Below are 24,154 nucleotides of genomic sequence, written 5' to 3' on the forward strand. Positions count from 1 at the left end.
GTGTGTTGTCTGTGAGCGTGATGGAGAGAAGGTGAAGCTTTTTGTGGCAAATGGGAGAAAAGAGTTGAGGGTCAATATCAACACAAGGGAGACTACATATCGCCTCAACGATCAAGTTGCTGCCTCACCGACATGAGCTCAACGGTCCAGGCTGTCTTACTCGTCCGTTTGCTGTCAACCCCTGCTTCAGAGCAAGTCAAAGCTCGGCTGGTTGCAGGGAAATTTCCGGTGTCTGCTGGCAGTCGCTCCGCCTGATGTACAAGTCAGAGTGTCCGTAATGATTTGATCAAATCAACTTGACGCGTTGTTCCACGTCTTCTTCAATTCCTCTAGGATCTGCCTGGCCGTCCACCTTATCAGGCATCGTTACTCTCCCTCCCTCTTCTCTTTGCGCCCATATATACATGTTTAAGTGATAAGCTATGTCAATATCAAGAGGTGTATCCTTGTCTTCGTGCTTTTCAAGAGTGGGAAATAATCAGAGCCGTCAAGTCATGAATCTATTCCTCTTTTCCATCGTGCCTATTACTAAAGGGAAAGTCGGGTGGCTAAGGGAAAAGAAAAATTCACCTCTGCCGAATCCCGTTCTGCATGTGCACTTGACCTAACCTGTGGAACAGAGCGGCTATGTGTCGCTCTTTCATCGCCGCTGAGTACTTTGAGTGATGAACAACGTCTAGCGCGAGGCGTATCTGCGCCTCAGACGTCAAGAAGGAGATGTACTCGTACCCGGTCGGTGCTTGGCCGGGCGGTGGGTACGGGTACTGAGTTGGCGGTTGTGCTTGAGGCGGTGGCCGACCGCCGTTGTTTAGGTATCGTTGATAGTGTTGGAGGGTGTCCTGGCGTCTAGCACCGTCAAAGCCTTTCTTATAGACCAACGCAGGGCCAGGCGGCTGATGTGTTGCTTGGGATCGGGCGTGGGAGCCGTCGGTGGGCGTTCCGGCATTTCCGTTGGCAGTCGGCGTTGACCTGGCAGGCCTGCCCCTTTTACGGGCCGTTGGCACGTCGGCTTTCCATGCCGGTCCCGTTGTGGTCGGATGGGCTTGGGTTATGTTTGGAGTTGAGTTGCTGGGGGTCGAGCTGGGCGTCTGGAACGCGATGCCGTGCTGCTGTTTTCTCTTGGCCTCTTTCATGGCCAACACCTCGGCTGCTGTTTCGACTGTGGATCGCGGTTAGCCTTGCCGTCTTGGGGATTGGGCATCTGAGAGCCATCTATCTTCGAGGTTTACGCGTTGCATAGAGGATGTTCTGAATGCTTACCTGTTGAAGTGGGATCCACCTCATCCTCGGATTCTTCAGGCGCATTGCCCATTTCAAAGTCATCGGAGGAATCCGAAGAGTCTCCACCGACGTCGCCCAGCACCGCAAAGGGATCAGTGCCCTTTGCTCCATAATTGACAGCCTAGAGCACACATATCGTTAGCAGAGGGCTACACCAAACAGCAGTATTGTGTGGACAGGTTAGTGTATCATACCATCCGACGTCTGGCACCACGTCCGAGAACTTCCTTGCTCGCCTCGGCTTCTCGTCGGGCTTCCTCCTCTCTCTGAGCAAGGATCTGGTCCCAAACGCTGGAACCAATGGGCTCCGGGGCTTGTTCCTCCGTGAGATCCGCCGTCTCTTCGAATCCAAGCTTGTCGTTCGACCACACACGGGCATAGGTAAATTGGCCTTCGGCAGAGTTATCATCCACAGCCGCAGATTTCTCCATCTGAGTGCGGTCCAAGAGCTTGTCCACGGAGGCAGAGTCGTAGTGGATGGCAGTCTTCTGGTAGCCCTCGTCGAACAAGGCTTGAGCACCATGCTTGAGGATCGATTCCAGGTCGGCCCCTTCGAGCTCATCGTCATCCATGCTCTCAATGAGCGCATGATCCAGCGCCATCTTCTTGCGCCCAATTTCCATGATTCGTTCCTCTACCGAATCCTTCGTCATGAGCTGGAAGCACAAAACCTTGTTCTTCTGGCCAATGCGATGAGCACGGGACAGTGCCTGAATGTCTTGGTGAGGATTGAAATCAGGGTCCATGATGATCACAGTGTCTGCCGTCGCCAGGTTGATTCCGACGCCACCAGCCCTCGTCGACAACAAAAAGGCAAAGAGTTCAGAGCCCGGCTCGTTGAAGGCATCGATGCGCCGTTGCTTCTCCAGACTCGAGATGGACCCGTCTAGACGGCGATATCCGTAGCCCATCCCGTTCAGAAAGTCCTCGACAATGTCAAGCTGTTGCAGAAACTGACTGAATATGAGGACACGGTGACCCCTTTCCTTCAACTTGGGTAGCATAATCTCCAACAAGAGAAGCTTGGCAGACGCCTCTACCAAGTTACGATGCACCACCTGTGGATCGTGGTGACGCTCTTCGATCGCTTCGGAATACATAAAAGGATGGCATAAGCATTTGCGCAGCTGCATCAGGATATTGTTCAGGCTGCCGCGGTCCTTGGCGTTCATCTTGCTATTTGCAAATACGGCTCGGATGAGCTGAGGGTTCTTCGCCATGATGCTCTTCGACAGCTTCTCCTGGATGACCGTCATGGTGACAGGAAGGATAATCTGCGCCATAGGGGGAAGGAACTTTAGGACGCCGAGCTTTGTCCTCCGCAAGAAGTACGGACGAATCTTCTCGTGCAGCTTAGGAAGGTTGTCCTTGTCCAAGACTGCATACTCCTCGTCCAGCTTTTCTGCATTTTGCTTCTCATCAATGAACTGCAGGAGATTGAAAAGCTCCCTCTTATTGTTCTGCAGCGGCGTGCCCGTCAATAACAGTCGAAATGGTATCTTCATGGACCTCAGAGCAGTGTAGAGAAGGTTCTGGTCATTCTTCAGTCGCTGACCTTCGTCAACGACCAGCCCTTTCCAGCTTACGGACTTGAAGAGGGCAGATGTCCGTGGGTCCTGCGCCGAGTCATACGACATGATAACCACTTGAGCCTTCATGTCCGTAGATCCGTCGGGGAACAGTTCGTATTTATAGGCGAGCTCCTGAGGTTCCTTTCCACCATGATAGGCGACCACTCTGACGCCGGGAGCCCACTGCTTGAATTCTCGACGCCAGTTGGAACAGGTAGCATTGGGTACGACAATGAGAAACGGCCAGCACTATGAAGGGAAATCATCAGTAAGAGCTACGCCTAGCAAAGGATATATAGATACGGTAATTTCACTGACCTTTGGCGCGTCCAGTACTAGTGAGGTTACTAGACCGACGACCTGAACTGTTTTGCCCAGTCCCATTTCGTCTGCCAGAACAATGCTTCGATTCTGGTGGAAATTCTGCAGAAGCCAGTTGAGGCCTTCGATCTGGTAGCCCATGAGCTTTCCTCGGGTGAGGCCAGAGGGTTGCGTGTCGACCTCCACAAACGGAGAATTCTTGTAGAGCTTGATGCGTTCTTTCATCTTGTTGGCGGATCCGGGTTCGAAGTGCTTGCCCTCGATGTACTCGCGGTACGCTTCCACAAAGGCGCTGTAGACCCGAGGGTTCTCCGGGCTAGGGGGAGAGTCCCATACGACATCGTCATAGCCAAGGCCATGAAACTTGACGAGAATTTTCTTGACATGGGAAATGTTGGCAAGGTCATCGGCCTTTGTCTTGCCCACTGAACTAGATCTGTCCATTTTGACTTTGAAGATGATGTCCGGGGTGATGTACTCGTCTGGAATGGCCTCTTCGGTCGTGAATTTCAGGAGATCCTGCTCAAGCGCACGTTTGGCAAAAGAGGTGCGCATGGCTCCGGCAGAAACACCAAATACCCAAGCCCCAGGGGCCCAGGAGCAGTGTCTGTATGACATGTCTTGCCATTTGATGAGGTATTCTCTGTCGTCCTCGCTCACATCTGCGTACGCTGGGCGCTCCTCCGTTTGTGTGACAGGCCGCCACGCGATCAGGCGATGTATCTTGCCTTTGGCAGAGCTGCAGTCGGTACACCGCCAGTCGACTGAATACTCCTTAAGTCGTTCAGACTTGACGTCCGTCTCAATCGCGTCGGTGCCCGTAGGAGGCAGATGCTCGACATGCCACCCACGGTGACACATTGAGCAGCGGAAAAGGACATTGTCGGGGTTGTTGATAAGCTGGGGCGAGACTGGGGTGACAGGGTCGACGCCACCGTTCTCTGCGCGCAGCTTTTCCTCTTGGCGAGCCGTCTTCTTCTGAGAAAAGGGTGTACATGATCGGCCGTCCTTCTTGCACTGTTGGCAGGCGCTGTGTCGGGGCGCACTGCTGTCTTTCTTCGAGTAGATGTTGAGACAGAATCTGCATTGCAGGACAAAGTCGTCTTCTCCCACCTTGGTTGCCAAATGCTCTCGATTGCTTCGATACCCAATGCAGTTCTTGTGGTACGCCAGGCAACACCCTTGGCAGTAGAGCAGCTGGCCACGCTGCCTTGAGCCGCCACAGGTATGGCACGATTGCATGTGCACGGATCCAAAATCTGACTCTGGGGTGATTGGTTGGAACACCTCCCTGACCGAGATGACCTTGGGCACGCCGGCCGGCTTATCGTCGACCACGTAGAATGAGTCGTCGTCTTCCATGAAGGCATCGTCCTGCATATTCGCGCGATTGCGCGTAGCCCTCGCAGATCGCCGAGGCTGCTCGAATTCTATGTCAGAGTCTCCCGACTTCCTGCGGACTCGCTTGGCGTTCTCTTCTTTCTGCTTCTTCAGCCGACGCGAGCGCTGCGCGGCTCGCGACGGCCGGCCCTTCTTCAGCGCGAGGTCAGACACGACGGGCAGGAAGTTGTCGTCCTCCGACGACTGGCGAGCCTCCAGCGCCAGTTCATCCTGCTCCTGGTCGACGACACTCGTGTTGAAGGACATGTTGGTGAGCTTCAGCTGCGTCGATGTCCGCTTCCGCAGCCGTCGCGCCGGTTGGCTGGTTTCGGTCAGGGCATCGTCGTCCTCGCCCTCAGAATTAATGGAGCCGCCCGCGTAGCTCGGACGGCGACTAGCCTCGCGCGAGCGTAAGACGCGACTCGGACGTGATGGACGCTTGCGATCCAGGATTATGTCATCATCGTCGTCGTCCAGATCTCCGGCATCCACGACGATGTTGCTCTGCTCGGGCTCCCATTCCTCGTCGGCGGCGTGTTTTCGCTTGCGGTCGCCGCCCGCCATGATGGGGTTCTCTTGATATTGGAGGAGTGCCTCTTCGCCGTTGATGTACTGCAAAAGATCGGCGATTTCGAGCTTCAATCAAGTCAATAAGAGTCCATAATGGGCGAATCAGAACTGTATTGGCAGCGGAGGAGAGAGATGCAAGAGTATGCGGACGATCATGTAGCGGGCAGGGCTCTATTGGGCAATGGAGAAAAAAAATGTGGGAAAGGGTAGCTGCTGTGCGAGGGGAGCGGTGACTTTTTGTAACGGCGAACATTGGCCGAGAGGAGCCTCAGGTGAGAAGAAAGTGATGCCCAAAAATCAAGGTGACAGGATGTTCGGCACAACTTGTGAGAAGATGATGCCGCTAGCTGGAGAGCTTCTCGATCCCCAGGCCCGTAGCATTGGGGAAAGATGCATGGGCAACAGACTTATGCGAAGGTGCATGCGCAGAGCTGCTCGGGGACGTACCAATTCGACTCTTCCATCAGTGAATTCAACGTCGTACTGTTGCACATCTTGGCCAAGATCAAAACCACCTGTGACATACTCGACGACAGTGCTATATACGTCCGAGTATTCGCTCTTTTTCTCCTCAGGCAGAGCTGGGATTGCGACTTCGAATCGCACTGTGGGCGGAACCACCAGGACTTCGTCTCGCGACATATCGACATCGGAGTCGGTCGGGTTCGAGCCTTCGAATGTCGGCTTCGTGCCCACTTGTAGAAGCTCATCGTCGGTATCCTCAATCTTAACATCGGCTACCTCTGAGTCTTCGCCTGCGACTGCGTCTGCGTCTGCGTCTGCGTCTGCGTCTGCGTCTGCGTCTGCTCTTCCCTCAGCGTCTACGTCTCCCTCTGCATCGCCCTCTTCCTCAGCACCTGCTTCTCTCTCTGTATTGACCATGCTGTCCATGACGGCCTCGTTGGTCACGTCTCCATCCAAATTCCCTTCTCCGTGTATCGCTGCTTGTAGCAGAGCAAGATCGGCCATGTCGCCCAGGTCGTTCAGGCTGGGAAACGGGAGGTCAAACGAGGGAATGCCATTGTCGAGATTCTCGTCGCCCGGTTCGCTCATGCCTCGAAAGATGCTCATCTCATCCATCTGCTTTCTTCCGGTCAGCACAGACTCTTCTGTATCAATAGGGAGTTGATGCGACAGCTTGCGGCAAGCCGCCCCTAAACCGGATGATGGAAGTCGCACCTCATCAGATCAAGCGTCCCAACGCTATCGGAACGCATCAGCAGAAGCTCCAGGAAGCAAAAACAGTGCCATAGAGCATGAGATCGAGGAATATCCGTGGGATATCGGATCGGGCGCACTCTGTGTCGCATTCACTTGTCGACCTCTAGACGCGGGTCCATATCTGACCGAATAAGTCGTCTGCTCGGAACGCGTTGGGATTGCTGAATAAGGCTTAGCAGCATGTGAAGAAAACAGCTTAGGCAGCATCTGCGAGGTACTTTGGCTTGCCAGTCATTGCCATACATTCGACATGTCCTCTAGTTTCATGGCGGAAGTTTAGCACCGTTGCCACCCTCACCGCCTTCGAGACGACCCCTGCCAGGACCCCGCCAGATCCGGCAGAAAAAAATAATCTGAGACGCCTGCACGCCAACTGGAGAGAGTTCTGACGATAAGTGCCGGTATAAGATCGTCTCTTGTTGAATACCTGATTTAGTATGAGCATCAACCAACTGCTCTCTCTCCAAGAATGATATCTCTTGGACAGCTGAGAGCTAATGGCTTCTCTCGCCAGCTACTCAATAGCCTGAACAGGCCAGGTACCTACCCTCTACAAATAAAACGACCTGCTACCCTTTCGGCCATTCACAGAGGGGTCCGGCGATCTGAGAGAGTCCAATACGGAGATCAAGACAGAAGCCGGGACTCACAAGGCAGGGGTAGGGATGGCGGACTAACTCGAAGAGCGCTTGATGGCGCCTCATCGCCTCGACAACAGCAGAAGCTACGCAAGAAACTCGGTCGCAAGGCGGCAGAGGAGGAGGATGAGGGGGAGGAATCCACCAAAGAGACAAGGCGTAAACGCTTCCTCAATCCGGACTCGAGCTACGGCAAGAGGAGCCTGGTATACCAGATTAGACATGGAGATTTCAGGGAGCAAGCTGCTTCTCTTGTGAAAGAGCCGGTCCGTCCGCTACCATATCAAAGACTGGAAACCCGGCCCCGGCGCACCATGGAAGCTTCTCAGTTTGCGGAAGGCCGTTCAGAAAGGTCTCGCCATTCTACCGAGCGCTCATTCGGACGTACCTTTGGTCGCAGAAATGACTTCCAATCTTCTCAGTTTACGGAGGACCGGTCAGAAAGGTCCCGCTACTCTGGGAACCGTACAGTTGAACGTACCTCCAGCCGCAGAGATGACTTCCGAGCTTCCGAGTCTGCGGAACAGCGTTCGGAAAGGTCTCGCTATGCTGGAAGGCCCTCATCTGAGCGCACCTTTGATCACAGAGACGATGTCCAAGGTGAGATGGACAGGCTGCGGCCGTCTTATGGTCGTTCAAGTGAGCGCCCTGTTGGGCGCAGAGACGATGTCTACGATAACGTGGAAACGCCAGAGCCGCGTGAACGAAGAAATCAGATGATGGCGATGAACATCAAGTACACGACCGCCGCCTCCCAATTCCTTTACGGCAAGTCTGTGGTAAAAGCAGCACTTGAGCAGGGGAGGCGAAAGCTATACAAACTTTTCATTTACGGAGGCGAGAATCGAAAAGACTCCAAGGACAATGCTATCATCACGAGGCTGGCAGAAAGAAGGGGTGTTCCGATTACCATTATTCCGAATGAGGACCAACGGTTGATGGACAAGATGAGCATGGGCCGACCACACAATGGCTTCGTTCTAGAGACTTCGCCTCTGCCTCGACTGCCCGTGAAGTCGCTTGGGAGACTCGAAGAGACGCTAGGAAAGCTGGGCTTTCACGTGGAACTCGACCACCAGTCAAGAGAGGAAGAAGCAATCAACGGAAAAGACACATTCATCCCGCGCAAGAACAACAATGCGCCCAAACCCTTTGTTCTTCTACTCAACGAGATCCTGGATCCGGGCAACCTTGGAGGCATACTTCGAACAGCCAGCTATCTTGGTGTCGATGCAGTGGGCATCACGAATCGCAGCTCATCCACACTTACTCCGGTCGTGCTCAAGTCTGCAGCAGGCGCCGTGGAAGAGATTACCATTTTCAGCGTCGACTCGCCTGTCAGTTTCATCGAGGAGTCTCGAAAACATGGGTGGAAGACATATGCCGCCGTAGCGCCGCCCGACCCCAAACTCGCTCAGAGACACGGCGACAAGTTTATCTCAACGGCGACGGTTGAGGCAGAGCAGCCACTGTCGAAACATCCGTCTATACTGGTTCTTGGAAACGAGGGCCATGGCCTGTCGAAGCCGATCAAAGTGGCAGCCGATTACGAGCTCTCGGTGCCGTACTTTGTGAGCAACAGCTGCGTGGACAGTCTGAATGTCAGCGTTGCTGCTGGCTTGCTCTGTCATGCCTTCGTGAGGGCACCACCAATTGTAAAGCCGACAGCGCCAAAGCTTGAAGAGGTGGCTGAACCAGAAGCCAAATCCGGCGCTAAACAGGAAGAGAGTCAGGAGGGGAAAGAGTCGATCTTTTGAAACGATGTCATGATGGAATATGATTGTATAATAAACAATCTGGCGTGTACGATTACGAGGTTCAGCGATTCTTCACCGTGCTTGCGCCCTCTGCAGGCTACGTGCGCCTCTTTCATAGAGGTGACTAAAATGCAAATGGATCATTTTGACGGGGGGAGTAACTTAGCTAGAAAATCATCATAATACCATGTGAACTCATTCATGCCATTCTGCAGTAATCCGAGTGAGTTGTTGTTCTGTCAGTCATCAGCGGCTTAGATGTTGGCCCACACAGGACACAGGGGTCCAGGCTAAGTTGGTTACCCCAGCCACCAGCTTGTTTGTATCCCAACTTGTTTAGACCTGGCGAGCATCCCTAGCTCACGGGTGGTTTGCATGCGCGATCGGCTTCGCTGAGGACAGCCAAGACAAGAATAGCAGTCCTCGACGCATTTTCTGGTACTTTACATCAACTGCTGCATCCTCCGCGTTTGCGTGCTTCGAAGCATCGGCACCGCGGGCTTTCGAGTCTCACAAAAGGCGCTGACCGCCCCAGCGATGACAACCCTCCACAAAATGCTTCTCCTACCGGCAGCCCTCCTCGCTCTCGTGTCAGAGGTGGCAGCAGAGCAACCGGTGGCCACGGCCATCAAGAAGCAGCTGCCCAATCCAAACGAAAAGCTGTTTCCCGATCACCTCGCCTTCGAAGCACTTCCCCAATTGGCCCCTTACGAGACTGCGAATCTGTGGCTCGACGACGACGACGAAGATTCCTCCATCAACTCCACGGAGCGCTATCGCCCTGCCTTCTCGAACCACTTTCAGAACCCAGAAGAAAGTTTGCTTCGACGCGCCGCCAATGTCTTGAGAATCCTTCAGAACCGGGCAGCATGCCCTAGTGGGATGGAGAGCTGTTCCAGCATTGGCGCAGACAACAAGTGCTGTCCGGACGGGACATACTGCACCGACGTGTCGAGTTCAGATGCTGGACAGGTTGCGTGCTGCCCTGACGGAGCCACATGCGGGGGAGGCGTCGCCAATTGTCCCTCGGATGCCGTGAGCTGCCCAGCGGATCTCGGCGGCGGTTGTTGCATCCCTGGATACGTCTGCTTGGGCATAGGTTGTGAGTGAAGATGAGAGGCAGCGACCAGCGTCCATCAACTGTGATCTCCAAGCTCACCAAAAGACTTGTAGGCGTTCCAAGCGCTTCAGCAAGCGGCATGCCGACGCCGACCGCATCGCCCTCAAGCGTTCCCGAGGCGCACTCGAGCCCTACAGGTAGGTCATAGTGCGTCGAACGTGGTCGTGCCTCTGGAAACACCCACGCTCCTATCCCTCCGTCGGCCATACAGCCACAGACACTGACCATACCTCAACTGCCACAGCCTCTGGTGCCACAGGAGCACCGCCATGGCGACCTACGGACGTGACTTCCACTTCTGCCTCGGTCTCGTCTTCGTCTTCGGTCTCCTCCACCGCCTTCTCCTCCACCTCGTCGGCTCCTCCCCGATCTACGACTCGGTCGGGCGAGACCCAGACCGGCTGCCCCACCGGTTTCTACGGCTGCCTGGCCACTCACGGAGGTGGTTGCTGCCGCACCGACCGCGACTGCCAGACTTCCTCCTGCCCGGCGCCGTCGACCACCATCAAGTCCCATGGCGTGACTGTCGTGGTCCCGGCAAATGACGTGCCGACCGCCACTGCCTCGGACGAGTGTGCCAGCGGCTGGTTCCTCTGCGGAAAGGACGCAGGAGCGGTTGCTGGCTGCTGTCCCAGCGGCTACAAGTGCGGCACTGCGAGCTGCTTCACGTCATCGGCATCAGAGACCAACTCGTTGCAGAAGCAGCAGCCAGAGCCCGAGGCTCCGAACAAGAGCGCAGCTGCCAGGTCGATGCGCTGCAGCCACTGGCTGGCGCTGGGCAGCGTTGCGGGATCTCTCCTTCTTCTTTCGGGCAGCATGTGGTAGACCTGGAAAGAACTGGGAGATTCCAGGTATACCTGATGTACCTAGGTATAGACTGACACAGATGGAGACTTGCGGCGTTGAGCGCAGCGATGCATACTGGGTTTCTTTCTCTCTCTTGCGTTGCTTGCCCATGATGATTTCAAGAACGGACATTCGATGGCATAATGGCGGGACGACTGGTTCATGTAATATCGACTCACTATATAGACGCACAGAAGACTCACATACTGAATGGCAACATGATCGCGACAAAGTGCCTTCCATGCTTGACAGCTCGCAATAGGCTGCTTCCTCGATCGACGGGTCGAGACGCAACACCTGCCTCCTCCGGAGGACTGACGACTTCCTCCATCTCCTGGCGACTTCCGTAGTCGCCAGCTTCTTTCCGCCGGAACATCGCCAGCGGGAACGCAACTGCTCAACCGTCTCGCCTCCACGAGGGAAGAACGCCAAACTCTGTTCCACGACGAGGAAGGAGCCAGACGGCCCTCTGGGTATATAAAGCCCTCGTCTCCCCCGAACTTCATCTTCTTCTCTTCCACCTCGTCCATCACAGCATTCATTCATCGCTCAGCTTCTTTGCTCACATACATTATTTTCCTGTCTTTTTTGGAGGCCGCTCATCATCACACCCAACACACACCACAGCTTCTACCGTCAACCACATTCACCATGAAGTTCCTCGCTACCACCGTTCTCGCTGCCGCCGCGGCTTTCCTGTCCGTCGCCTCTGCTTCTGACTTCGACCTCGGCGGGAAGACCCTCAGCGAGGTGCTCTTCAGCGATGACGACGAGTACGACGATTTCCCCTGCGTCGAGATCATCTTCCGAGACAACACATGCCACTTTGACGATGACCGCCGATTCTCCGCCGCCTACCTTTCCGCCCGCTCTGAGTGCGTCTGCGGCGGCGATGGCCTCGATGATTTCCTCGACTGCCAGCGGTGCCTGTTGGACCACGGCTTTGGCCGCGAAGTCCGAGACCTCTGGCGCAGAATCTTCGCCGTTATTCGACAGTTGGCCTGCGATGATGACCGCCGACTGGCCATTTCTCAGGATGCTCCGGTACCGACCGCTCCCACTCCCTCCATCATTACCATCACCGTCTCTGATCCCAATCAGGTCGTCCCCCCTGCCACTGTGAGCGCAACCGGTGCCGGCCCTTCACCAACCGGGCTTCAGAAGTCTAGTGATGAGGACGCTGCCACTGTCCCGACCGCTTTGCCCGCATCGGAATCGACCGTTTCCAACGATTTGCACGAGTCCCCAGACGTCGACGTTTCCTCCGACCGATCTGCTGCCGTCTCGTCCTTCTCGAGTTCTGGAATGGCTTTGGTCTTTGCTGGTGGCATCATCTTGGGCTTGCTGTGATGGAGGCGAGTTTGCATGGGCGGGTGGTTGAGATTCTGGTAGGGGCTTGGGGGAGAGAAGGAGTGGTTTCCCGCGAGTATCATTAGCCATGGAGTATGAATACCACCTCAAAGTTCCCACCAAAACTCTTGTTCACTTTGCTGCGTGATGAGTGCCGTGATTTCTGCAGCCTTTTCCTCTTGTCTCTTGGGTGGTGGTGCGTGTGAGGTCAACTCCTTGGTAGTCTTGTGTAGGATGACTGCGTTCCGAGGCTGTCTTGGCCGAATTGTAGGTTGTACTCCCCCTGTGTGCCGTATACAAGTTTCGCTACCATTCCTCATGACCTGTCCCTTGTTGGCTGTGTTACATGAGCGACTGCACGAAGCATGACTACGGCATGTCGTTGAGTCCACGATGTGGCGAGATTGAGGGTTGCAAGAGGTTTTGCCCATTCGTCGGGGAGCTGGGCAGCGAACAGTCGTTGAATGCTGATGAGTCCGTTGACACCACGATAGCGACGGCTGGCTACGCAAGATATTATTTGACTTTTTGTATTCTTCGAACTGGTACGGCCTGAAAATTATCTACATGTTGTCCTCCTCCTCTCGCTCGTCATTTACTGCGGCATGAACTCGAAAGGCTTGGCGAGCTTCTCCTGGCAAAAAGGCAGCTTGCTATGGGTCCAGATCTCGGTGTCCTACATATCACAGGTTAGATACAAATTTCCTAGAGATGGGTCTGAGGCAGGTCGGTGAGGCGACTCACAGGCTTCAGCTGCTTCTTGATCTCGGTGTCCAAAGTCCCGGCCTTGAGGGCAATGATATCGGGAGCAGCATCGGGGTCGTGGGCAATGGGAGAGCCGCACTCGGAGCAGAAGAGGCGATGGACGGAGTTTCCGGAGGCGGCGGTGCCGGTCCACTTCTTGACGGGACCGTTGATGGTGAGGGAGGCCTTGGGGACGACGGCGACGAGAGCTGCAGAGGGAGGTTAGACTGATTCATCCAGACTCGGATACAAACGAGAGCCGCAGGTGGGGGTGCCCTCGGTATTGAAAGGGGAGCTGGGAGGTTTTGTGCATACAGTAGGTTGAGCCGGACTGGCGCTGGCAGTCGTCGCAGTGGTCGTAGCCGGTAAGGAGGGGGGCGTCGACGTCGGCCTTGTAGGTGACGGCCTTGCAGAGGCAGTGTCCGGTGAGAGGCATGGTGGTTTTTCTTCTGTGCTATTGTTGAGTGATTCTATAGAGGGAGGATTGCGGTTAGAGGGGTCGAATTCAAGCTTGAGGAAGAAAGTTCACAGATGTTGTCAAGGTGGAAGCACGGAGCATGATACAGCTTCTTATAGATAGCACAGCTACTGGAAGCTTCATGCGTGGAAATGGGACGGGATTGGCGGGGTAACACAAAGATCGGGGCGTACCAAGGGCGGGAGTTCAGCTTCGGCGGGGTTGGACGAGGGCCACGGCGGCGGCAATGACGTGGGATTGCGCTGAAAGATGTGGATGCGGAGCTTGTCGTCGCTTCAAGTGTGGTAGGATTCGAGATGCCGATGCTTGGGAGAGGGAGGAATTGACTGCTCCTTATATACTCGATTGAGGGCTGCGATTCTTCATCGACCTCATCCCGGAGGACTATTTGCAGACGATGTATTCCAGTCCATGGCGTCAGCTCGTCCGAATGTCCGAAGCAAGGGCTTCTCCTGCTTCGTCTGATGGAAAGCTTTCTCATTGCCAGCGTCAGGGCAAAGAAGTATCACGACGCTAATTGCCTGCCCATTGCCGCAGAGCCCTCGCCATTGGCCTCGACTATTTGTCATGAGCTTGGTTTTGGGGCAAAAAAGTGGCTCCAGGCTAATCGACGCAGCAAGCATGTCGAGCAGTGAGGAGAAGAATTTGGAATGGGCTGCAGGCGGGCTGCTCTGTTCCTGTTCTGGACGCATCATGGGGAGCGGGACCCGCCCTGGCCGGCACGATGGAGGGTTCTTCCCAATGCCGAATGTTGCCCTGTTGGATTGCTGCTGTGATAACCTAGTTCGACTGCTTCGTGTCGATGGGAATTTGCGATTACTCGTATATCAGCAGGGTGCTGACGTTCCCGGGCTTTCGGCAATTTGAAACTCAAATCATTTCTGCGGGACTATTCCATGATCCTTGCCGATAAGTGTCAGTCTTGTTGAAGTTCTCTTTATCGCAAGATGATAAGGGAAACATACTGCTAGTCATACATGGCAGTTCCAGGCCGCAGCTGCTGAGGTGGGAAGGTCCAAATCCTTGGAGAGGCGAGAAGAAGCGTCCATAGCCAAAGAGGAGGGGCTGACCTGAGCAGTCAGAAGCATCCGCAAACAACGTAAAACTGGTCAACAATTTTGCCGGTGGTTGAACGGTTCTCCAAAAGGTAAGGTGGTCAGCTCGCACCCATGAGTACAGAGCTGATCTTTGCAAAGATGCTGCATCGGAATCCTTCCATGCGACGCTAAGATTGCCCGAAGAGAACACCATCAGCATGCCGATGCCGAGCCGAGATTCGCTCATGAAGCGCTGCAAAAAGATTGCATCCATGGGAAGCACCCAGGTTTCGAACGCCTTTGAGAGTCGTCCGACGCCGCTGAACCCGTCCAAGATGTCGGGCGTAGAACCCCTGCTGGTCGCCATTGTAGCCGATGGATTGGCTCAAACGCTATGCATAACCATCGGCTCACTCAAGGGCGCTGGATGTTCTCTCGGAATCATTCAGACAGCATCCGGAGTTGGTGCCATCGTTGCAGCTCCACGCGAATCTGCCAAACCGGCCGCGAGACCATGTAGCTCATTGACCTTGGGAGATCGATGTGTGAACTTTGTCTGCATGATCGTGTCCTATCAGATTGTCGTTTGTGATGAGGCGAAGGTTCCCCGTTTCTCCCTAGAAGTCCATTAGACGTATGTGTAACAGAATCAAAGTTTGGCAATCCTTCCATGAGTCCATGAACAATGGCAGAAGATAGGCTGGATTTCTTTCGGCATCAGCAACGTGCCTATGGGAAGTACCTATCTCTGAACGGCTCAGATGAGCATAGAGCATGTAGCACTGGATGAGTGGCTGGTCACAACGACCAAGCTGGAAGATTCATTGGCGACTATGAGACGGCAAAGGGATTCCGTTTGGTGCCAATGCAGCTTTTCAAATGAATTCTTTGCAAGGAGCCAGTGCTATGCCATCAAATGGCAGCCCAGCAATCTGTGTCCAGACTCGAAAGGCAAAACGGCCCTGGACCATTGTCGACGTCAGACGCTTTCAGAGCCCTTTCCAACCGGTCTGATAGAGCTCGCTATACGATGGACGGGCAGTATCCTCGCGAGGTTTCTGACCCCGATAGAAGTCGACGTCGCACGTAAACGGTCTGGTGTGAGGAGGCGTGCCATTGAGTCTGCTGTGTTACGCGAAATCCGATCTGCTACCTCTGCACGAGATGACCGGCAGTCCACCGTCAAAATAATCGATATACCGGGACAGCCAGCAAATGCTTCAGCTCTCGGGTCGATAGGTTATAGCCAATGTCATTGAGCGGGACGTCGTCGTAGCGGAAGAGCGTGAGTGAGCGAGTGGCTAAGGCTGAAAGCGAGCGAGATGAAGGGGTTTGAGGATGATCGAATAGATGGCGTCTCATAAGATGCCCACAGATGGCAAATGGTGATACAGACAGTCATCTGCTCTCTCCATGGAGCCCAATCAGCGACACAGAATCACAGATCTAGGTCGGCAGCCAGCCATAGGTATGGCGGCAGTTCATGATGGGATGCTGCAGATGTCCGTGTCTGGCTTCGAGTCGATACCGACACAGAGGCCGTGTATTAGGTCTTGACAACAAATGCGGTCGCACGAGTTCACATGATGACATGTAGTGTAGTAAGAGAAGCATGGAAAGGAGAGAAATCAGCTCAGCATCAAAGAAGGGACTTCCCCTCAAGAGTTCAGTGTTGGCCATCAAGGTGCTTCATCCCCATTATCAGTCCAAGGTACCTTGAGGCAGGTACCTGTCTATTCAGAGATGCACGTATGGCGATTGGGTAGGGCCACTCTTAGTCATTTGCCCACTCTCAGCCAATCAAATACTTGTAATGCCTTAGGTAAGCCGCGGGACTCTAGCACATTCCATGAGCGGCGATGCGACGCCCCACGGAGGCGCCGACGACTAAATCTGGCTTGCCGATTGAGTCAGATTGCCAGCCTTTAGAATTCTTATTCTCGCCCTTGCCTCCGAGCATCATACAGTGTATTACTACACGCCGAATACTCTGCACTGCTGCTATATAACCATTCCGTCACTGACGGCTCCTCCTTATCACATCCTCTCTCTGCTCCAAACATACAATCCCCAGCGTCCGACGCTCCAAAGAAAAACCGTTTCTTTCACATCCCCACGCGATAATCTCGAGTCCCCTCCGCGTCATTTCTGACCGCTCTCGCACGTCATACACATCAAAACACCAAACCATTCATCATGTCTAACCTCGACTGGGATTCCGCCACCAAGATTGGAAGCCGTGTTCGCGGTCCTGGCGCTTCGGACCGCGAGACCGTCATCCGAGGAAAGAGTGCGCTGAACGCTGCCCAGCGAGCCGGTGCTGCCATTGCCACAGAGAAGAAGTACTCTACTGCCAACTCGGTATGTTCGAGCGCCTGTCAAGGTTTTTGACGCCCAAGTATCAACGAGCCAGAGCTAACCCTGAAATTTGTTTAGGCCGGCGGTACTGAGGGCCAGCGACTCACAAAGGTCGATCGCTCCGACGACATCATCAAGCCCAAGACGGTCGGAAAGGAAGTCGGAAAGGCCATTGAGCAGGGCCGCCAGAAGTTTGAGCCCACCATGACCCAGGCCGAGCTCGGCAAGAAGATTGGCGAGACCGCTGCCACAGTCGCCTCGTACGAGCGCGGTACTGCCACGCCTGACCAGAACATCCTCTCCAAGATGGAGCGGGTGCTCAACGTCAAGCTGCGGGGTGCCAACATTGGTGCCCCCCGCTTGGGCCCCAAGAAGAAATAAGTCAATGACGTCCTTCAGAACGGCGATTTTGAGGACTTAGAAAGAGAGAGGGAAACATGCAGTGTGCGATTGGACGGAGGGCGCGATAAATCGCGCGGCTTCTCGCCCTGGCGGCTGCGGCCTTGAATGCGCAAGCGATGCGCCTTCGGCGATACATGAGGGGACTACAAAACCGTTTCGTTATAGATGGGATATGGTGGTATTCCTGCGTGTACAGCAGAGAGCGGGATGTTTTTGTTCCGGTTTTTGCAGGATTTACGGCGTTTTACGTGGTTTGAACAAGGAATTAGAATTCAAGAACGCGGACAAAAGGCCAGTTTGCCTGCAATGCTCACTTTTGCTTCACTCGACTCTGAATCCGTGCCACTTGTCTCGCAGCTGCGAGGAACACATATAGCATTGTACAATGTGAGATTCACCAACGCGCACTCAGGTCTCTTTCTCTCCTCAACATACAAAGTGTCATCCTTCGGTGCGCGAACTACAAAATGGCCGCAGACGACATTGAAGGGGATGAGAAATCCCAGAACACCGACGAAGGCGTCATCAACCGAATGAAAGAACTGAAAGGCCTGCCCAGCAGCTTCTCGTCCAACATTGGTCAACGCATCTCACCCACCCGTCTCCCCAGCACCAGCAGCATCCACAACACATCGGCATCAAGAACGACCACCAAGGACGGCCGCTCAGTCCGGTCCATAGTCGCCTGGCTCGAGTCGGCAGCCACCAACGCCGACACCTCGAGAGACGACTTGAAGTCCGTCCACTCGGTCGCGACGATATCGTCTGCGGGATCAAACTCGTCGTTGCTGAGCAGGCATACGATCCCCGGGGCGGAGGATGTGGAAGAGTACTCTTTGACGTTGCTCAAGTATAAGAAGTACTATACTGAGGTTCCGCTGGGGAGATGCTTGGATGGGCAGAGGAGGGATGAGGGGGCTGTTGCGGATGATGTGCAGCGCGGGAATGTGAATGCTTCTACCGAGGTCAGTCTTTGTCTCTTGCAGGAAAATGACGGTTGCTGTGCTTCTATGGGAGCCGTATGCTCAGATTTGAATCAACAGCTGTCCATTGGTTTGGCGTCTGGGCATGCGCAAACTTCCGCCCTGTTGGACGCCAAACATTCAGAATCTGCGCCCGACGCTGGAAATAACGACAGTTGCCGGGCGGACGAGGTGCAGCTTTTCCATCGAGATCCTGAAGAGGTGACGGCATTCTAGTCAAATGTTCGATTGCAGCTCTATATCTCGGACGATGAATTGGAGTAGCTTGGATAGGGGAGGTAGAATGCATACGGTATACAGGAACCCCAAGTCCGATTTACGCAGGGAGCTGAGGAAGCGCAGGTCTCTCTTGAGGCTTGAAGATAGAGATACAACCCTTCGGACAGACAGTCGCTGGGAGCGAACCTCGACCTGGGAGCATATTGGAAAGTATAGGGTAGAGGCTGGAGCGGCTGGTTCGATGAGCGCATATCAAGAGTTTGAGCCTCAAGTCGTTGTATTACTATTTACTACTTTATTTCTAAAAGAAGCAATCACTTTCAAAAAGCGGCATGGTATTTGCAGCCGCCCCAGGGATTGATAAGTTTGAGGCATCGTATCGCGGCGTGGAGCGACTGTACGCGCCAGTCCCAACTCAAGAACTGTCGTTCGACCTTGCATGGGCCGGTGAGCTCTCCGCGTGCCAACCGGGATACCGGCCTTCCATAGCTGAAAATACTTGGCATCTAAATAATTATTCGCTGCATGAAAATGGGACTCGTCTATAATCAGGCCTTGGCGCTGTACTTTGCGGCAGCCTTGTCAAACAGACTGCTTTTCTCTTCCAGATCCAGCACCAGTTGGTGGTGAGGGTTCGCCTTCTTTAGTGACCTGGATCCATGTTAGCCCGCAGATTCCAAGGGAACAGAGGCGCGTGCATACTCTAGAAGTTCTTCGGTGTTGTTCTTCCCTGCGATGGAGTTCAGCACCACCAGGTTGGCGATACCTTCGGCGTTTGTAGGATCCTTCTGTAGAGCCTGCTCCAGGGCGGATTGGGCCTCCTCGAGGCGGCCCAGGTGTATCTCGCAAACTGCCTGCGCGATGAGGCTCTGTACTGAGAAGGTCGAAGAGCCCTGGGCAAGCTCCTCGTAGACGTAGAAAGCTTGTTGATACTTCTCGCCGCCCTGTAACACCGGACTTAGCATGTACACCACGCTGCTACTCTGCCATCTCTCTTACCACTCTAGCCCCAACCCATGCCTCGGCCAGGTTCACCAGGAGACTATCCTGCGCCCATCTCCGCGCGGCAGTGACTTCTTTCAGAGCGAGGTCGGTTCGGTTCTGTTGTAGGTGGATCTGGACAATGAGGGCGACGGCGTCCACTGATAAAGCGTCAGTCTCTAGGCCAAGGCGGTAATGTATGATCAAGTCTCACAGCTTCCTTGGTGCTTGGAAAGCAGCGCAAGCGCCTCCTCGGACTTGCCAGCCGCCTGCAAAACCGTGCCACCAACGACCTGGACGGTGACGTTGTCGCCTGCAGATGCCGCCAGCTTCTCAATCGTCTTCAGCGCCGAGTCCGTCTTGCCCAGGTTGAACTCGGCCAGCGCGCCGATGGCTTCTAGATCGGGGATGGTCTCGCCCTGGACTTCTGCAAGGACATCTTCGGCTTGGCCAAGGGCGAGACGGGCTCGCAGCTTCAGCACTCGTGCGGGTATGGCATTCTCGGGGGAGAAGGATGATGTGTCGAAGTCGATGACCTGCTGGTATTGTGACTGGTAGAAGTGGGTGTGGATGTTGATCAATTCGCCCTCTGCGGAATAGGGGTCCATCTTGGCGGCTGGCGACTGGCGGGCTTTGGCGACGTTACGAGATCTGGTGTCTTTGTAGAGGGAATCGCAGCAACAACAGGGAGTAGCATCACCAACTTTCCGTACCTTGACATTAACTGGCCTTCCCAGCTCAATGGCTGTCCGTGGTGGGGTCCGGACAAGGGGGGCTGCATGCGCCACACCTCCCGAGAAGTTCTGTGGCTGGTGCGGACTTCTTGCGGCCCAACAAACGAGGCAGCAATCCTGACTCACCCGAGCAAGCCACACTGGTTATCGAAGCCCCAATCAGGCATAGCGCTGACCCTATCGCCCACAAAGCGAGAAATCACCAAACTCTCCCAAATTTCGCTTTGCCTTTGGGAACTTTGCATCACCAAACCACTCAAGTAACGACACCGCACACCGTCGTCAAAATGGTACGTTTTTTTGGTCGCAATTATCACTGATGCTCAGACAATTCCCTTTACACTCGATTCCACCACCCCGATCAATCCTCGAACGTTTTCGGCGTCCGCACAAATGGCAGTCTTCGCGATCAAGAACCGGCATTCTTCTTTCCTGGGCATCGGATTCCTTGGTGGGATAAGAGGGCTGCAATGAAGAATTCACTGTCGCTGCATCAAGGACTCTCGACAACATCAGTTCTGCGATGGTGAAACTGCGAAACTGTTCAGCTGCTGGGGGTTGGAGAAATTGATGGAATCGAAATCGACAAGACTGCCTTTGTGCTGGACGATACGACCGCTTCGATCTCGCACCATTCACACTCAAGCAACCCCGCGACCATCAGATGGCTGACAGTTTCTCTTCTCTCGCGGATTAGGTCAACATTCCCAAGACCCGTAACACCTACTGCAAGGGCAAGGAGTGCCGCAAGCACACCCAGCACAAGGTCACCCAGTACAAGGCTGGCAAGGCCTCCCTGTTCGCCCAGGGTAAGCGACGTTACGACCGGAAGCAGAGCGGTTATGGTGGTCAGACCAAGCCCGTCTTCCACAAGAAGGCCAAGACCACCAAGAAGGTCGTGCTGCGGTTGGAGTGCGTCAAGTGCAAGACCAAGTTGCAGCTGGCCCTGAAGCGATGCAAGCACTTCGAACTGGGGTATGTGGACGCCGACGACGACACGAACACGGAGCGGATACTGACTGCGGCTACAGTGGTGACAAGAAGACGAAGGGTGCGGCTCTGGTGTTCTAAATGCGTTGTTTTCCGGTCTTACCAATTCTTATGCTTCTCCTTGCGGCATACGGGCATCATGGAACTTGGCGAAGGGGGGGGTTACTGGTCCTTGTTTAGGGGACAGCGGCTCATAGGAAACGAATAAAAAAGATTTCTTCATGACCGCCATTCACACGCGTTTTCTTGGCACCGGTCACAGTGTTTAGGGTGGGAAGAAGCACAGCCAACCCGGGGGACAAGATTCCAATCCACGATGGGCCTGGTGTCTCTTTGCTGGGCAACTTTTTCACATCACGGAAGAGGGCTCAGACTAGCTTGCATGGAAGAAGCCGAATACCAACCCGCTCAATAGAGCATTTACACATGAACTTGTTGCTGTCTCTATGTCCGCTTCCAGTCTATATGATCTATCACATCCGGACTCCCAACTAAAAGCCCTCACCAAGCACAATGGTACGACCACCTCCGTACCACAGCGCGCCATTTCGCACATCCAGCCCCTTCTCCTGCCCAACAACCCACTCACCGATGAACTGAGCATGCTTCTGGTCCCATACCTCATTCTCCAGCCAGGCATTGATGTCATCAATTGCCTTGACCCACCTCTCCCTCTTCTCAGGAGTATCGTGGTCTTCGTCGGTCAGATATCTCCCCAACGTAATATGAGCACTAGGAACTTGATACCGCGACCCGACTTCCAGCCCAGCCTCCTTCACCTTGTCAAAGACGTCGCGTCGAAGGTGGTGATACGTGTAGTCGTCTCCCTGCGTAACAGGCCCATTCACGGGCGTGTCGGGCGCGACTGGGGCCGGAGAGAGAGGAGGCTCGCCGCAAGCGGGAAGGAATGAGAGGGCGAAGGCGGAGAGATCGTACGAGACCATGGGCTTGACGAGACGAGAGCGGTGGGTGTGGGTGTACGAGGCGATGGAGGGGGCGGCTGGGCGGAGGATGGAAACGAGGAATCCGATTTCCTCGGGGGTTTTGGAGAAGGCGATCTCTAGGGTTGTCAGATGCATCCTATGGGTGGGCATGAGCCAGATTTCTGGGCACGACCTGTAAGTGACTGTCTTGTTTGATGGTGATGCTATATAAGACGGAAGACGTACTTGGCGAAGCTTGTTGGAGTAGTGTTTGGATCTTGGCGGCCAGCTCAATGACGTGGTTCGGAGGACGAGCCCAGATCACGAGGCAGTTCCGCTCATCGCGGAAGCCAGGCTCGATGCTGGGAGTTTCGAGGCGGAGGAGGTACTGGTCGATGATGAGCTCCTTGTAGTCTGGGGACAAGAACTTTTCCTTCTGAAGGCCGTTTCGTTTGGTGCGGTGAGCGTGATAGAGGGCTTGGATTAGTTCCTTAAAAGGGCAGAATTAGCATCAATTTGAGAGTTCTTGCCCCATGGGAATACGAGAGGTGTGTATGGGCTTGTGATATGTCGACACTTACCGGCTTGTTATCGCATGCTTGGATGAAGGCCTCGTAGGGGTTCTCGCCCGGCTTCAAGACGATGCCGGAGAGGTCTTCGAGCTTGTTTTGGGCGTCGGTGGAATACATTGTGCTTCCCATAATGTTCTTTGCGTCTAGAAGTAACAAATCAGAGAAAACGTATAGCATCTACTCTTCCGACACTCTCAGGTCTATATATCTAGTCTTGCTGCGCCCTTGAATCTCGCATGACACGCAACTCCCCGCCTAAGCTCACAATCGACGAAGCAGGTGAGATGACTAAGCGGCCAATGAGGTTTCACGATATCAGATTCACGGGCTGATTGAGATTGCTTTGAGGCTGTGACCTCCAAATACGAAACGGCAGGATGTTGACATAATCTCCGGCTGTAGGTCAGAGTATGGAACAGGAAGTGGAATGAACGCAAATATTGATATTGTAGCTCTATAACTTGGCCGACCAATCTCTAAGCGGAATCTTGACCCGAATCCTCGGCTCAGCACTGCCCTCTGAAACAAACTCCAGGAGCTGGCAGTCCTCGATGGCGACGCCGCTCGCAAATTGCGACACCACAAAGTCCAGCCTCGTCCCGGCCTGTCCCAGCACCACCATGGGCGAATGCCAGGTCCCTGCGCCGTAGGTCACGGCCTGGCTGTCCGTGGCGATGAAGGCGCGGAGACGCCCGAGATCCGGAAGGCCTCTCCCGGGTAGGTCGTCGCCGCCGCCGCCGGAGGGGACGGGGAGGTCTTTGTCGCGGGGACTGGGCGGGAGGCTGGGGGCGACGATGACGAGGTAGGTTGATGCGGTGGATTTGATGGGGGTGAATGTCTGCGCGGTAAAGGGGTGACGCTCGAGGTGGCGTACTGTGAATGTGTTTCCTGCAGATGAAGATGATGATGATGAAGAAGTGTTGGTGGTGGTGGTGGTGCCGCCTCTTGCTGCGCAGACGAACACGCTCATGATGGGCTCGCCCTTGCCGCTGGGTGCTTGGTCGTAGAGGTTCTTGAGACGGCTGACATTTCGGTACTGGATTGCAGAGCCTTGGTTGGCGGAGAAGGCGTTGGGCGGGAGGGACGAGGCGTGAGCGTCGAATGAGGAGGGGTGGACGTCGGGCCGTGGGTTGGAGATGACGTCTCCGAAGGGGAGGAATGCCTCTTGGGTGAGGCGCTCGGCGGTGATTTGAATGTCAAGGGTTCCGATGGGGATTTGAATGGCCATTGTGTTGAATTGAGATGGTTTGTGCTGCGATTGAGGGGAGGAAGTTTGATGACTTGTGGCTGAGATGAGGCCGGATTCAGAAAAGGCATCCACATACACACGCTTGGTTTTGGCACGGTATTACCTTGGACGCCAGTTGAGGATTTGAAGATGGAAGGAAAGTTCAATCAAAATGATGGTTTATCAACGGCGGGGACCCAAGTGGGAAGACGTCCCTAATTGTATCTCGTTCTCAATGCTGCTTATCGCGTCACCAACAACTATTCCGGAGGCTTGGCGGTGAGCTCCGGTGCCGGCCGGGTCCGAAGAAAGTCGGCGCCTGCTTGATGGAAACCGGCACCCACCAACGACATCTGCACGGCCGGTGGTTCAAGATGAAGGCACCGTCTATCAAACACGGCTTTTTTTTTTTTTTTTTTTTTTTTTTTTTTTTTTTTTTGAAGCAAATAA

At 54.5% G+C, this 24,154-nt stretch overlaps 10 protein-coding genes across 10 annotated transcripts; 6 read left to right on the forward strand and 4 right to left on the reverse strand.

The window, feature by feature from the left end:
• Positions 1–1,469: 1,469 nt before the first annotated feature.
• On the reverse strand, positions 1,470–4,820 carry TRIREDRAFT_63484 (uncharacterized protein; the record flags this gene model as incomplete). The annotated part of the gene is made up of 2 exons (XM_006966366.1): positions 1,470–3,101; positions 3,171–4,820. The coding sequence occupies 2 exons, from the start codon at positions 4,818–4,820 to the stop codon at positions 1,470–1,472; spliced, it is 3,282 nt and encodes a 1,093-aa protein (XP_006966428.1).
• A 2,767-nt stretch (positions 4,821–7,587) lies between these two features.
• Positions 7,588–8,739, forward strand: TRIREDRAFT_63503 (Hypothetical protein; the record flags this gene model as incomplete). Its single annotated transcript, XM_006966261.1, has 1 exon — positions 7,588–8,739. One exon carries the CDS (start codon positions 7,588–7,590, stop codon positions 8,737–8,739), a length of 1,152 nt encoding a protein of 383 aa, XP_006966323.1.
• A 555-nt stretch (positions 8,740–9,294) lies between these two features.
• On the forward strand, positions 9,295–10,937 carry TRIREDRAFT_122455 (uncharacterized protein; the record flags this gene model as incomplete). Its single annotated transcript, XM_006966262.1, has 3 exons — positions 9,295–9,841; positions 9,913–9,996; positions 10,104–10,937. The coding sequence occupies 3 exons, from the start codon at positions 9,295–9,297 to the stop codon at positions 10,682–10,684; spliced, it is 1,212 nt and encodes a 403-aa protein (XP_006966324.1). The 3' UTR covers positions 10,685–10,937.
• A 419-nt stretch (positions 10,938–11,356) lies between these two features.
• TRIREDRAFT_108570 (uncharacterized protein) lies at positions 11,357–12,055 on the forward strand (the record flags this gene model as incomplete). Its single annotated transcript, XM_006966263.1, has 1 exon — positions 11,357–12,055. One exon carries the CDS (start codon positions 11,357–11,359, stop codon positions 12,053–12,055), a length of 699 nt encoding a protein of 232 aa, XP_006966325.1.
• Positions 12,056–12,573: 518 nt separating this feature from the next.
• TRIREDRAFT_49308 (uncharacterized protein) lies at positions 12,574–13,283 on the reverse strand. Its single transcript, XM_006966367.1, has 3 exons — positions 13,115–13,283; positions 12,800–13,008; positions 12,574–12,731 (listed from the first exon to the last, which is right to left on the reverse strand). The coding sequence occupies exons 1-3, from the start codon at positions 13,233–13,235 to the stop codon at positions 12,651–12,653; spliced, it is 411 nt and encodes a 136-aa protein (XP_006966429.1). The 5' UTR covers positions 13,236–13,283; the 3' UTR covers positions 12,574–12,650.
• A 3,121-nt stretch (positions 13,284–16,404) lies between these two features.
• Positions 16,405–17,280, forward strand: TRIREDRAFT_122457 (multiprotein bridging factor-like protein). Its single transcript, XM_006966264.1, has 2 exons — positions 16,405–16,675; positions 16,751–17,280. The coding sequence occupies exons 1-2, from the start codon at positions 16,511–16,513 to the stop codon at positions 17,051–17,053; spliced, it is 468 nt and encodes a 155-aa protein (XP_006966326.1). The 5' UTR covers positions 16,405–16,510; the 3' UTR covers positions 17,054–17,280.
• A 261-nt stretch (positions 17,281–17,541) lies between these two features.
• TRIREDRAFT_108573 (uncharacterized protein) lies at positions 17,542–18,417 on the forward strand (the record flags this gene model as incomplete). Its single annotated transcript, XM_006966265.1, has 2 exons — positions 17,542–18,039; positions 18,358–18,417. 2 exons carry the CDS (start codon positions 17,542–17,544, stop codon positions 18,415–18,417), a joined length of 558 nt encoding a protein of 185 aa, XP_006966327.1.
• Positions 18,418–18,824: 407 nt separating this feature from the next.
• Positions 18,825–19,865, reverse strand: TRIREDRAFT_79104 (coatomer complex, epsilon subunit; the record flags this gene model as incomplete). Its single annotated transcript, XM_006966368.1, has 4 exons — positions 18,825–18,927; positions 18,979–19,220; positions 19,276–19,418; positions 19,472–19,865. The coding sequence occupies 4 exons, from the start codon at positions 19,863–19,865 to the stop codon at positions 18,825–18,827; spliced, it is 882 nt and encodes a 293-aa protein (XP_006966430.1).
• Positions 19,866–20,248: 383 nt separating this feature from the next.
• rpl44 (40s ribosomal protein L44e) lies at positions 20,249–21,341 on the forward strand. Its single transcript, XM_006966266.1, has 3 exons — positions 20,249–20,281; positions 20,689–20,966; positions 21,023–21,341. Exons 1-3 carry the CDS (start codon positions 20,279–20,281, stop codon positions 21,060–21,062), a joined length of 321 nt encoding a protein of 106 aa, XP_006966328.1. The 5' UTR covers positions 20,249–20,278; the 3' UTR covers positions 21,063–21,341.
• Positions 21,342–21,472: 131 nt separating this feature from the next.
• Positions 21,473–23,704, reverse strand: TRIREDRAFT_71676 (ureidoglycolate hydrolase; the record flags this gene model as incomplete). Its single annotated transcript, XM_006966369.1, has 5 exons — positions 21,473–22,086; positions 22,151–22,394; positions 22,486–22,619; positions 22,742–22,764; positions 22,947–23,704. The coding sequence occupies 5 exons, from the start codon at positions 23,702–23,704 to the stop codon at positions 21,473–21,475; spliced, it is 1,773 nt and encodes a 590-aa protein (XP_006966431.1).
• Between the last annotated feature and the right edge of the window lie 450 nt (positions 23,705–24,154).

The sequence above is a fragment of the Trichoderma reesei genome, assembly GCF_000167675.1.
Source record: "Trichoderma reesei QM6a unplaced genomic scaffold TRIREscaffold_12, whole genome shotgun sequence".
In the NCBI taxonomy this organism is placed as follows: domain Eukaryota; kingdom Fungi; phylum Ascomycota; class Sordariomycetes; order Hypocreales; family Hypocreaceae; genus Trichoderma; species Trichoderma reesei.